We start from the raw sequence: 14,455 nt of genomic DNA, 5'->3' as shown, positions 1-14,455 counted from the left end.
TAATGCCTTTTGGATTTTTAAAGGTGGTTTTGGGCAACGCATTATGCTTATCTGAAAATAAGGCAGTTTGTCTACCCTCATTTGTTGCTTTCAGCTGCGAGTTTGAGAACCCCAATGGCAGTGCCCTGTCCTTACCCTACTCCATTTGGGATAGTGCCACATGCTGGAATGAATGGCGATCTGACCAGTCCAGGGGCCGCTTATGCTAGCCTTCATAATATTTCCCCTCAAATGAGTGCAGCTGCTGCAGCCGCTGCTGCCGCCTATGGAAGATCTCCTGTGGTGAGTTCATCCTTCTGAAATGTCCTCAAAAGTATTTATTTAGCGTTTTTTCGTTTGGAAATAGAGTTGTCAAGAGTGCAGTTTTAACACATGCTTTTGACATTTCAGTGATATTACATCCATTCTCTTTTACTTTGTGTTCTAATGATGCATATTGTATTCTGTTGGTGAATGCTGCAGGTTGGTTTTGATCCACATCATCATATGAGAGTGCCGGGAATCCCTCCAAATCTGTCTGGCATCCCAGGGGGAAAACCGTAAGTTTCTACATTAGTAATGCTGCATGAAAACAGTTTCTTCTTGAATGGCATGCTGCTGCCAGGCTCGCAGCCATGGTTTACTACTGTTGTGTTGCTTTCTTAACTTGGTGTTCTAACTGTGTCTTTGCTAACTCCTGCACAACTGCTTTGAAACACTCATTACCTTTCAACTGCTACCTCTCACCACGTGTCCCTCAGGCCCATTTCGCTTCACTGTCTTGTGGCCCACTTCCCAGATTGTCGTGATCTCTCCCCTCTTGAATGAACTCCCTTGCGCCCCGTGGCCCCTTAAACATCACTTGCCAGTGTTTTTCTGTCACCCCCGTGTTGCAGCTTCCACCTCCACTTTCTAGTTGCTTCGCTCCACCCACTTCTTTCTTCTTGTAGTGTTTGCTTTGCTTCCCCATTCTTCATGCCCCCTCCCCCCTTTGTGGCTGCTTCCATTCCCCTCTTGGTTGCTTTGGCCTTCTGCCCTTGTGGCCCCTCCACTCATGCTCCAAAATCACATGGCCCTTTTACAAGCTAAGCCCCATTACATGATGTGTAATGCATCACATGAGGCCCTCCACAGTTAGACTCCTCCCACTATTGCGCTCGTCCTGCATAACATAATGCCACCCCTTCTTGAAACTTTCACCCCCTGCCCTCCCATATGTTCACCGAAAACCCCACCTCTCCCACACCCTTACGCTGCCTCCCATTGCCTGGATTTTCCACATTTATAGTCTCTCCGATTACCCTTTATCCGCCTTTGGGTCCAACGTTGCTCTATGCGTCCATACCCAAAATGTCTACATATCCCTTACAGCATCGACCGAAACTGCACTCGCAGCATCTTACCGTACCCTTGCAGTGGCTTCTCCTGTGACCGACCATAATCCTCCTTTCTAATGCCTACCTACACCTACCATCATTTAGCTAGCCGGCCCACTCACCTGCGGACAATTGACCTCACTATGTTCCCACATATCGCCCCTTCAGCCTCCTTTCGTGCTCTTCTCTCCTCCTCGTCTTAACCATCTCTCAATGCAGTGAGCCCCTCGTAGGCTTCTTGCTCCACTCCCAAAAAAAATCTGCCTTTCAGAAGACGCTGCATAAAAGTCTGCCTGTTCCATCTGTGGCATGCTGTCACGAACACTGCTACATATCGGTTGGACTGCTTATGTCATGAGTCTTGACCTTACACTGTTTCCTGCGATTACGTTTTTCCCTGAACAGTTGTATGTTTTAAAGTATCACAATACACATCTATGTTGAAGTGTTTAATATAAATGCGCTTTTGTGCAACTGTTTTCACATATTCGCAAACAAACAAAATATCATGTAATCATAAGGTACCCGTCACACATCTGCTTTCTTCCAGAATGGGTCATGTGATGTGAGCCATGTATTTTACATGGCGGATAGATTGTACTGAGCTTGTGTCAGTTGTGCACAGAACATGTTGCGATGCCTGATAACCGAAAACTGGATACTAGGTGGCACGTGAGTGGCAGCATAAGACAATACATCTGCCCCTCACAGTGTTTGGGAATTAACTGGTGCCCCAGTGTTGGGAGCAGGGGCAGAGATGGGAGTGTGGCGCTTGAGTTGGAGAAGGTACCTCTGTGTTGGGGTGCCAGTGCGGCAGTATCTGGATCATGAGACGCTCATGTGTGTGATTCGGATGTGGTAATGTGCATATGTGAGCAAAGATGTGGCTATGGTGTAAAGGGGTGTGGCCTTAGTGGGGCAACATAGGCAGCGGAGGAAGGCTAGTTTAGGGGCAACGTGTTTGTCTTGGGAGCAAGGCAGCGCGTTGCAACACTGGTTTGAATCCCGATCCCATGCTTTGAAACCACTCACTGGTATTAAGCACGTTATAAATGAAAAATAAAATAAAAATAAATCAAATGGATGGATTACTGAGTTAGTGACTGGAATTACAGGTGTGCCTTTAGTTCAGTGTGATACCTGTCTGATGACTGTATGCGTGCCATCATTTGTCTTTTGGCAGCTTCTTTATACAACCTTTACTTAGACAGCCACCTAGACAATGGGACGACTAACCCTTTAGAAAGCACTCTTGACTGTTTTTGGAAATCTGTGTTCTGTAATGTTATGTTAAGTTGATTTATACCACGCACTGCTGCCATTTGCATGGTCTCCCAGCGCTCTAATGGTTCATGAGGTAACCTGGATTCTCATTGGTCTTTTCTTTTGTGAATATCTGCCCCTATATCGGAATTGTCATCTTATTCCTGGACTGCCGGACTCTGATATTGGGGATAGTAAATAGCCTGGCACTGAGGGGTATTGCTGTGATAGTTGCAAAACTAATGTCCACTTTCTAATATTTATTTTAGCCCTAATTAAACATGCGACTTCCGTGTCCTTAGTTGTGGCCACCTGCTAACATGTAGTGCAGCCATACTATACTAGGGACTTACCCAGCAGCCACAGCGCCGTTGCACACCTGAACAGACTACACACTGCCCAGAAATGGGCGAGGCAACAGTCTCCCTTAGCATTGATTGGACACTGTTGGTGAATACCCTCTGTTAGAGTGGTAATGCTAGTGTCCTCCCGGGTCTGCTGGTAGAATAGTTCTGGCAGGCCTGCTTTTTATGCTTTATTAATTTCATGCCAATATTTTGAGTGCCATCATACTTGGACTAAATTGGGGGATATGGAGTGCAGTGAATGTATCAACCAGGGCATAGCTGCTGCTCTTAGTTAAGTATACATTAGTGTGCATGGTAAAGTAAACTTTAGACAAATTTGAAAAATGGGAAAATGCTGTTTTTTATTATTAAAGATCCTGCTGTGTTGGGCCACCTTTAACGTTCGGTTCACACACGTCATGCACAACACCTAGGAAGCATTCGACATGTTATACAGAAAACTGCAGTAAACCACCCTTTCGACGTTTGTTGATTTGTCGTTTTTGCTATGTCTAGTGTATGGGGTGTTTAGTTATGTACACTTATCTTGGGAAACGTTCGGTAGCAGACTTCAGTTCTACCCTTTGAAGATTGTCTGAGATTTGTAAAAATTGTGTTCAAGCAAACGCCATAAAAGTGCTTTTTGGAATGTTTGAGGTGTTTTGTTCTGCATGCCCTTCTGTGGTTAGTGATTATTGGCAGTCTATGTATACTTTTGTAATGTACCAACCCTGATTAAGAGAGAAACCATAGGCCATCCTCCATGAAAGTGCTTATGCCCTTCCCATCCAACACCTTCTCGTGTTCTGTTTAAGATTTTTAGGGACACGTGTGTTGCATTGTCCTAGTTTTGCACATGGTGGTTTTAAAGGATTCCACAAAACAAACTCCAAAATCCCAACAATGCATCTGCACTAATTGCTTCCGTGTGTAGAACGCTGTGATCCAGTAACCCTTTGATCCTGATGTTGCTGTTATGATCTATCAATGCTGTCCTTTTTCTGTTGCATCTTGTAACACATTCATTATTAGAATGTGCACGCGGTGGATCTGCATTCTGATGATGCGCACCATTGCTCTGGGTCACAGCAGCTCACGAGTGTCTTGCGCCACCAAGCACTCATACACGCACAGGCACAAATAATGTGTCTATGCAGTTTTCCTCCATTTTCTGCCTCACTGCCTCCTTTGTCATTTCATTGACAATCCACCCTTCCTGTTAACAGACGGGAATGATGCCCGTAATCCTAAAGCTCCATTAGCACATGGTACTAGAACCTCATTTTCTTCCCCGATAATGTCAGGATTGATGCTGTAAAGTTTGAAACTTGTTGGAATGCAGTTTTCAAGGAGAACCTTATGCAGGTGCACAACCAACTTCTGCTCTTAAACTAACAGCATTGGCAATATTAGTATGTTTATTTTTGTGAGTTTGACTTGCATGCCACATTTAGAGCTGTATATGTTTTTTTAATGACCCTGAGTTCATAGTAAAATGTATTTGGATGTGAGCAATCGTTGTGATAGTTTGTACTTTGGTGAAAGATGTAAGGCACATCAGAATAATGTTCTCTTTCTCCCACTTTAAAAGAGCCTACTCTTTTCATGTCAGTGCTGATGGACAGATGCAGCCGGTCCCTTTTCCCCCAGATGCCCTGATTGGACCAGGAATCCCTCGGCATGCCCGTCAGATCAACACGCTCAATCACGGCGAGGTCGTGTGCGCAGTCACCATCAGCAACCCCACGCGGCACGTGTACACGGGCGGCAAGGGCTGCGTCAAAGTCTGGGACATCAGCCACCCTGGGAACAAGAGCCCGGTCTCTCAGCTGGACTGCCTGGTACGTAGACGGCCAATAATTGGGGCGACGCATTAAGCTGCGGTGCCGAGAGTTCTGTCGGGCTGATCCATGTGCATTGAACGGCGGTGACGAATGAGCAGTGCATCTGGGAAATGCGCTCACTGCCTCGCCTCTGCAGCCATTATTTGTAGCACCTGCACTACTCTGGGGACCGGGAATAGATCCTTCTGGGAATTGTCTGCACTTGCGCTTTGACAAATGTCTATTGAAAGGATTGCGTCAGGCTTCTTGAGTCGGGTGAAAGGTACTGCCACCCAGCTCATGTTCTGCAGCCGCCAGGAATGGAGACAGAAGGTGTTAGGCTAAAGGGGCAACTATCTCTGCGCTCGTTTCTGAGTGCCCGAGATATCTGGCTAACGGCAGCTTCCACTAAAAAGGCCCCCTCCCGTTAGAGGGGGGCAGAATATATATTGTATATACGGCAGTAATTGTATGGGACTCATCAGTAACCTGATGTAGCTCCCCTACCCATCTCTAGGGTATACTTATCAGTGATGCGTTTCATGCATTGTAGATTTTATTCTGTTTTCTTTGTTCAGTACTATATACAGACAAGGTGATTTTTGGTGGTCTTAGCCCACACACGTCTGCGCGCTCTAGTTTAATGTAATTCGACATGTGCTGTCCTATCCCGTGTTAATTGTTGAAAACTGCAGCTCAGCTCAAACATTCATCCCTTTGTTACTGTCTATACTTTTATCAGTATTTTACTTGCAGGCACAGATGGGTTAAACTTTTTCTGTGCCTTATGTGTAAATGTAGACATGTTCTTTTTGTCCAAGCTGTCAGATTGCACCTTGGCTTTTTTGTGTGTTTTGATGTTCTCTTTGCATTTTGATGCCAATTGATTCAATGTCTCATAGTAGTTGGGTTTGGACATTCAATGTAACAATTTTCCTAATGTCATGTACATTTGTGGCACCCCAATACACTTTAATATTGTCTTAAATATGAGCAGCAGGGACACCTGTTTACATTATGTGTATGGACTGTTTTTCATGTTGGTGATGTGAGCTTTTCCGATGAGTAACTTTGATGGTTTTATCATTCCAGAACAGAGATAACTACATCCGTTCCTGCAGGTTGCTCCCTGATGGCCGCACCCTGATCGTCGGTGGTGAGGCCAGCACGTTATCCATTTGGGACCTGGCAGCGCCCACCCCCCGTATTAAGGCCGAGCTCACGTCCTCTGCCCCGGCGTGCTACGCTCTGGCCATCAGCCCTGATTCCAAGGTCTGCTTCTCCTGCTGTAGTGATGGCAACATTGCAGTGTGGGATCTACACAACCAGACTCTAGTCAGGTGGGTTAGCGGATTCTTATTGCCAAGAATATGGAATTATTTAACTAAGTTTATTTTTTTTTCAATGACCTACAAGTCTTCAAATTTCTACTCCCCCATGTTTCACTGTTGAAAGTGTGCAGTGAAAGTCTCCTATTTAGAGATCAGTACATTTTTGGTTCAATGAAATATCTACTCCTGTGTTATTTTTGACATGTATTTGTACATATGGAAAGTGTTTTATGCAGGCACTGGATGTTTTGTACGTACGCAAGAAGCGCCAGTGGTGGGGAACAATCTGAGGGACTAGGCACTGAGCAGCTGTATATGTACCAACTCCTATGTGATGGGAATAGTGTAACATGAACTGTCTAGGCCTCCTTTTAGTTCTGAAGGAAACCACTTGTAACGCGCCAGACCGGTCACTAGATGAAATATGCATGGCATGTGACTCGAAACAGACATAAGCACCAGAATGACTATTACTGGGTAACTAACGGTTCTCATATAGTGTATGTACATATGCAACTTGCAAAATGTTAATGCAGATATAATTCGTAGCCTTGGAATGGTGTAATTGATTAGATGCAGCTTGTGATGAGCAGAAACGTAATGTTTGATGGGCATAGTGGGTTAACTGACAATTGTGCACTAAAGCACCAAATTAACATTGATTTAGCCTTAAAGCACAGCGAGTTGTCTGGGAATTCAGCAGAATGTAGTCTTAGCAACCAGTAATGAACCGTACATTACAGTGCAGGAACATATGTGGTGTGCTGAGGGGTTACACTGTATCCCCCTTTTCAATGGTCCTGTAACATTTATGTTAGTGACGAGCATACCTGAATGGCTGGTGGCAGTGGACGTGTTCTACCGTCTTGTGTGTGATTTTTACCCGCAGACTTGTTGACAGCCCCGCTAATGCACAGAAGGGTCACCATTGACCCAAAATGGTAGCTGTGTTCTTTTTTCACCACTTCTTCTGTGCCTGTCTTTTCCTGGTCATTCTTCTGCCGTGCTGGGTGAGGGAGGTCCTGGTTTGACTTTTGTCTTCGGCAGGAATCCTTTGTGAAGCCCGCTGAGGATCGAGCGTGTCTGTTAGGGAGAATGTCATTTATGTGCTAATTTCTTACCACCTTAGAGACTGCCAGCTGTTATGCTGGATTTAGGAATGTTTAATTTAAACTCCTGAGTGAGTGGGACCTTTTTCTCACTCCCTCCTGTGTTTTTCCCTGACTAGGATTTTATGTTTTCACTGTTTTTGGAGTCTGACAAAGTCCATAGGCATCTGCTTTTTGTATAGTGACATACAGCACCTTCAGTGCAGTGTCACTGAGAAATTTCTTGGATTTGTCTTAAGGTTTAAATACCTTTTCTTGGGTGAACTACTGTTCTCAAGAATAGTAAAGTGAAATTGATCTTACGTACCTTTTCTACTTTGTAGGTCCAGCACTCGCCATCATATGTGAAGATCTGGGGGGCGGGGATTACCTAGTATCCCCTTAACCTTCTTTCCCATGTAACACTTTTTGTTACTACTGTAAATGGCTGGTGACAGTGGTTTACTTTTTACCATCAGTGTGCATTTTTACTGCAGGCTGAACCCTCAGCTGCAGAACAGCACCCATGGGTGACGATTTTGTCAAGATGGGCCCGGTCTTCTTTTTTCGCCATTTTCTGTTTTTACTCTGTAAGGTGAGACAGGCTTCAGCCTCCAGTGTGTCTGGAAGGACAGTGAGGGAGGGTCCCGAAACTACCCTGTCCTTTGTCTCTAGGTGTGCCTGAAAAAAGCCAGTCCTGATTGGCGGGAAGGACATCCACCCTGCTGGGTGATTGACAGTCTAGGTCTGAGTGAATGCGAACGAGCTTAAAAGGTGAGGTTCTTGGGACTACAGGCAGTCGACCACTGGAAGCAACATCTGAAGAGGAAATCGTGAAGAGAAACCTGCTGCAACCTCCTGGACCATGAAGTGCCCAGTGAAGCCATGCCGCTGTGCTGACCTCCTTTTTCAAATCGACAGAGAAGCTCCGTACGGAATGACTTCTCCCCTTAGGCTGGTGGGACCAACTAGCCCTGAGACGAACTCCACTTTGACGCAGCCCCCAACTTGGTGTACCTCTCCAATGCTGCAGAAGCCCAATGTCAGGGGTGGAGTGTCCATTATCGAGTGCAATGTCTTCCGCGGAACAAATCCGGCCAAAAGCTTCAGGAGCCTTCTTAGGACCCTCCAGAAGTAGGAAATTCGCAATCCAGAGTCCCTTCACCAGAGACAGGACCGAGGGAGCAAGGAAAGTCCAAGCACAGATATTTGTTCTGCATAAGTGCTGTTTGAAAGCTGCTGAAACCACAAAGAGCTGCTGAATCTAAGAAAATCTGTAGCTGACAGTCCTCTCCAGAGTACTGCCGCAGGAGTCTGACAGACGTCCTCTCTCTTGTCCCCACGACTGAGGCCCAGGAATAAGGGTCTGCTTGGCTGTAGCAAGGAGGAATCCCAATGGAACACTTCCTTCAACCCAGAGGTACTGTGGTGGGTTGTGGTATTTACCTTATTACCATAAGTCGTGTTTTCTCACTTGAGAAGTGCACTGTCTTAACTTTTAGAGTCAATCCGAACTCCCCTTGAACAGGCAGCTTGTGTTCCTTCAGTGATTTTCTTGAACTATCTGACTTTGTGAAATACTTTATCCAAGAAGTGCATCAGAACTATTGACTTGGTCCAATTGACTTTGGTTGCCCTGGCTCCTTAACGGCACCTTTCCTAATTTATTGACTTTGGCTTTGCTTGACCCCTCGTAGGTTGTAATTTGTTGAACACGTTTACTGCTGGGAAAGGCTTACCTAGATTTCATTAGAGGATTCAAACTGTCTTCACATGATAAGAAAGTATGTTGTAACCTTTCTATTTCCCTAACTCTTCCTGCCTGAAACCAAGAGTCTAAAAAGTATATTTTTGTTTCAGATAATTGCAATACTATCCTTCTTATGGAAGTCACTTAAGTGTGTAGGAGACATGTATTGGCATACCCAAAGTGTATTCACCAACTTTATTAACTTTGTAAAGTGATTCCAAAGTTTGCTTGACATTTACAAACAATTGCCCTTTTTAAAGATTGCCTAACTAAAACTGATGTGTAAATAAATGTACATTTATAACTGAAACCTTGAGAGTGTAAGTGTTACTTGGTTACCTGTATTGGCTGATTTCAGCTCTGCAGCTCACATTTACCCCTCTTGAGATAAGCCTGGCTGCTTAGTCACACTACCAACTAGCGTAGTACAGACCTATACCAAAAGGTGGGTTACCGAATACCAAGCGGATAAGTCTTGTATAGTCTCACACAGTGTGACTGCACCAATTCCTACCTAACATCTGTGAAGAAAGGAAACGAGGGAGGAGTCAAACTCGGTAGTTCTGTCTTCTGGCATGCATGCCTGGAACCAGTTCCAACTCGGACGGTGACGGCCACCCCACCTCACCCCCACAGTTTGAATGTAGCATTGTTGCTGATTGGCCTGGTTCAATGGCTTGGTTCCTGAGGCTTAAGACAAGTTGACCATTAGAACAGAAGAACCAAAGAAGACGACCACCAGAGGTGCCCACAGCACCTACCAGTAACCAGAGAAGTCTGACTTGTGTTTACATCATTTTGAAAATTCATCTCTGAAAGAAAGTTTTGTGAAGAAAGAAGTGACTGCTGTTGTCCTGACCGTTTTTGAATCGTCGGGGAAGCTCCAAAGAGGATACCTTCCGCCCATGGACAACCTGCAAACTTTCTGGGCTGTAAACCGCCAAAACCATTGAACCTGCGGCCATCCTGCAGTGCATCCTCCGAAGAACAAATCCTCCCGAAACTTTGATGGACTCCTTCAGGACCTACAGAAGCAAAATTCCACTCCTCAAGGTCCCCTCACCAGAGTGCAGGACCGAGCAAGCGAGGCAAATTGATTGGACGAGAAATCTTCTTCACTGGTGTCTGAGAAAAGGTGCCAAAACCACAGATTTGCATTGGAGCACGAATAATCCGTTGCTGGGAGTCTCCTCTTTTGACTGCTGCTGTGAAATCCCATCCAGAGCCCCTCCTTTCATCACCACAACCAACGAACAGGATGCAGCTGCTTCATCGTCAAGGAATCCAGCTTCATCTTCATCATTCCTAAGGGACTGTGGGACTCGAGGTAATGCTACCTAGAGTCGTTCTGTTGCTCCTGTGTTGCTGAGGTGGTAATTAGTATGTTTGGGAGTTCGCCCATACACGATCCCCAGGCCTAATGCTGGTATGGATTCAGGAAGCCTTCTCCGAAGTCCCTGAATCCTTTTTCCCACAACATATTTTACTTACTGGGCCCAGAAGAATTGCACAGCAACTCTTGACTTTTCTACTTCTTGTGCCTGCCTTTCTGACCTCCAATTAGACCCTGAAAGAGGCTCAAATAGATAAGGACTCCTAAGGCCTAAGCTCTGTGAAATGATTGCTAAGTAACTTATCTCATCGATGTGGTTTCTGTCATAAGGATATGAAACTGTTATTACTCAAATTTGAATTGTATGTTGCCATCCTGAAAAGTAATTGCCAAGTTCTTACTTACCTTTCAATTGTGTCTAGTATTCTAAAAAGTACCTTCAAAGTTTGCTACAGAGTGAGTTTTGCTTACCTTGAATTGCATACTGCCATTCTGTAAGTCTTTGAAACTGTGGTTTACTTACCAGAAGATATATATATATATTTCTGAGACGTGTGGATCTGCATAGAATCCGATGCTTTGCATAGGCCGACATCTTAAGTTGCATAGTATTGCACATGAAGTTTTAGAAGTTCAAAAGGGGACGTTGACAGGGCGTGACTGAAATACTATATCTAGGGTGACGTACCCTGTACCAAGGATCCCTCACGCGTCAAGGTCCCTCAGATTATTTTTTCACGCCATTGTGGCAAGTTATTTTGCAGAGTCTGTAGCTTGAGCTACTTTGCGAGTTAAAACTCATCCAAAAGTATTCTGTTGTTTTGCGTTTCAACACACTAATTCGACGGCTGTTTCCTTTGAACATCTGGACGGCTGATCCCGGATTCAGAAACGGACATTCTGTTCCGACGACGGGCTTCGGCCTACAGCGGGCTTCAGCCTAACCAGTAGGGAGAGTTGGAGGTGGGGGTTGGCGGGGGGGACTGATAGTTCTTCATTAACAAATTTATACCCCCTTTTCCTGCCCAGACTACTTTTGTCCTGCTGCCTCTGTGTCCACCTTCCACTATGGAGCGCGTCACTTTTAAATCCTGTCCCAAGTGCAACAGAAAATTCCTGTGTGTCGACAAACTGCGACCACTGCATTCCACATGACCATCTTGAATCCCGTTGAGCGGTGTGCAAGCTCTTTAGGCCCAAGACCCTAAAGGAGAGCCGGACCTTGCGGCGGGCAGCATACGCCATATGGGTGGAGTCGGAAACGGCCGCTGGGATTTTTGAGTCAGACCACGAAGGCCAAGGCAGACAAGACTCCGATTCAGAGCTCAAGAACACTACTGTGGAAAAATCTAGTCCCTGCACGCCTGTCCCAAGCCTCGAAAGGGAGTCACAGAGCGCTGCTATGAGGAAGGCCTCTGACGACACCGGCATACATGCACACACATCCCATAAACACAAACTGCCTAGCCGTCCCTCAAGGGGTCCATCAACAGAGGGCCGCACACAGTCGGTTGACGCCTCCCGGCCCACCAACTTAATACTGACCGCGTCGCTGCAGTTTTGCCTACGCACCTTCCACATGGCGACCACACCGACACTCCGGCGAAGGGGGTGAACAACCACCACGCAACGGTTGAGGCAGGCATGCCGAAACAGCAGCTGAAAAAGCAAAAATCACATTTTCGGCCAGAAAAACATCACAAACCGCACAAAGAGCACTCTGATCAAGACAAACAGACCTCTCGTTATGAGGAGTCCTCACCTTTCTCTTCCATCCTCCACAAGAAGAGCCACCAGGATCCTGAGGACACCCCTGGAGCAGATTGTCTGGTGGAAGCGCTTCCTGTGCCCCTAAGGTCACTCCAGAGTTGCCAAAATCTATCTTGTTTACTGCCCGCTTGACCCAATCACAGTTTGAGAACACTATGGGCAAAATGTCATTCTTTGTGGACTTCATGAGTAAGCTGCCCACTCACTCAAGACCTATTGGGCAGCCTCGCCCAGTGTCAGCCACGCCTTGTCTCCCGGCCCCAGCCTTGGCGTCCGGGGAGCCTTCACTGGGATCTTTAAAGGAGGACATGTAGTCCAGGCTGACCAGGATATGTGGATGGATGTCCACGATAACCCCGGCCAGGCGGATGAGGATGACTACTTTCAAGACCAGGACGACGCAGACATCTTTGTCGACCCCTTCGTAGTTGAAGGCGATCACTTGTCTCCTATTGCAGACCAACATCTACAATGACCTGCTGAAAAAGGCTGCTCACCATTTTGACATCGACACTTAGGAATCCAGTTCCTCTGGGGCCGACTTCATTGAAAATATTCTCAACGAGAAAAAGCCCGTTAGCAAGCTATTCCTCTCCATCAAAAAAGGGTTTCTCCATCCCGGTCAACTCCCGCTCTTACTAGGGCAGTTAACCCACGGCTGGAGAAATCTTTTAGGCCCTCTCATTAAGATCCCCTCTACATTAGGGGTCCAATAAAGCCTGATTCGACTGACTCTTTCGAGGGGCCCCGGCCTCGAGGACTGTCTGCGCCATCGATGCTGTTGGTGCCGCGTTCGGTGTCGGCGCCGATTCACTCGATGCTTTTCTAGCTGTTTCGACGGGGGCTCCCCGGGGCTCGGTGGAACCGCCTAGAAAGGCTCTGGCAAAAGCCAAGCATGGCTTTGTTCCACATTCTGTGCCTTTTTTCCACCAGCTTGAGTTTATTTCGGAGGTGGATGAGGGCTCTGTTGATGGCATGGTTCCGGATAGGGTACTGGACGAGATTTTCTCGGGCCATAGCCAAATTGAAGACCTGCGGCAATCCCTGCACGATGCCAGTGGGCTGGACACCTCTCTGGAGGTGAAGTTTTGTAGGCTTGAGCCTGGCACTCATGCCGACTCCTCGTACCAGCGCCTTAAGTCCAGGGTCACAGAGTACTTGGGATGGTCTGCTCCCGCAGGGGGTTTTCTTCAGGATGGCCTTACGGATATCCTCGACCAAGGTCCACCAACTGACCCGGTACTGCCATTCCATATGGCTCTGCAGAGGAGGGTGGCAGCGGCTTGGACTGCTCCGGAGAATCTCCCGGCAGTGGGCAACTCTTTGCCGCGAAAATACTGCCCAGCCAGTAGTGACCCCTGCTACTTGACCAAGCACCCCACTCCGGAGAGTTTGGTGGTGCAGGCGGCTATGGCTCCGGCAAAGCAGGCGTCGTATCCTACCATGCCTCCTGATAGGGATGACAAGCGTTTTGACGGCTGGGCGAAGAAAGTGTTTTCTTCAGGGGGTATGGCGCTTCAGGCGGCCAACTCCATATGTGCCTTGTCACGTTTCACGCACACTCTGTGGAACTGTGTTTCCTTTGCGGCTGAACATATTCCCGAAGGGGATGAACGGGATGGTTTCCTTGCCATGGTTCATGATTTTAAGGACGCCATGTGTGAGGCCGTTCAGTCGGGTTTGGACATGGCAGATTGTGTCAGCCGGTCCATGGCGGCGAGCACCGTGATACGTAGGTTTGCGTGGTTGCGGAAGTCGGGTTTGCTCCTGATGTGCAGGCCCGGCTCCTCAACATGCCCTTTGACAGGGAACATCTTTTTGGCAGCAAGGTTGACGAGAGCCTTGAGAGGTTGCAGACCTCCAAAGCTGCAGCGATGTCATTGGGCGCTGCAGTTCGCCAGGGAACAGCAATGGAGGGGAGGATCCTTTTGTTATTACTCGTCCTTTGGTAAAGCGAGAGGAGCTGCCATTCAAAGGGGCCACCGTAGGAGTGTCAGAGGTGGAAAACAAGGTACTTGAGGTGCCAAGGCCGCTCGGGCTGTTGCCTCTTTGCCCTCAGGCAACGCCGCTTCAGCTCAGTCATGAGGCCATGTCCCATGGTTCGCCGGTTGGGGGAAGGCTGGCGCAGCAGTGGTGCGCCCACGGATGTATGGGTTCTGGAGATCATAACCCACGGCTACTGTCTTCCTTTCCGGCAGAGGCCTCAAGACAATCCACTGAGGAATCTCTCTTTGAAGAGTCCGGATCCGCTCCTTGCGCAGGAAATTAAATCCCTGCTGGAGAAAGGTGCCATAGAACTGGTGCCTGTAGCGGAGAGGAACAAGGGATGGTATTCCCCTTATTTTTTGATTTCCAAGAAAGACGGGGGATTGAGACCCATCATGGACTTGCGCGG

General features: G+C 47.2%; 1 protein-coding gene across 4 annotated transcripts in view; it reads left to right on the top strand.

The window, feature by feature from the left end:
* Positions 1-14,455, top strand: part of LOC138510333 (transducin-like enhancer protein 4) — a 507,737-nt gene that overhangs the window by 403,888 nt on the left and 89,394 nt on the right. For all 4 annotated transcript variants that reach the window (XR_011280364.1, XR_011280365.1, XM_069625899.1 and 1 more), the window contains 4 exons: positions 95-282; positions 463-539; positions 4,557-4,806; positions 5,881-6,128. Coding sequence is in view for 2 of the 4 variants with exons in the window: in XM_069625899.1 (XP_069482000.1) it covers positions 95-282; positions 463-539; positions 4,557-4,806; positions 5,881-6,128 (763 nt within the window). In the remaining 2 variants the exon portion in view is untranslated. The remainder of the gene's footprint in view (positions 1-94; positions 283-462; positions 540-4,556; positions 4,807-5,880; positions 6,129-14,455) is intronic.

The sequence above is a fragment of the Ambystoma mexicanum genome, chromosome 6p (genome assembly GCF_040938575.1).
Source record: "Ambystoma mexicanum isolate Mex_15411 chromosome 6p, UKY_AmexF1_1, whole genome shotgun sequence".
NCBI lineage: Eukaryota > Metazoa > Chordata > Amphibia > Caudata > Ambystomatidae > Ambystoma > Ambystoma mexicanum.
This window is presented reverse-complemented; position numbering and strand designations above follow the sequence as displayed.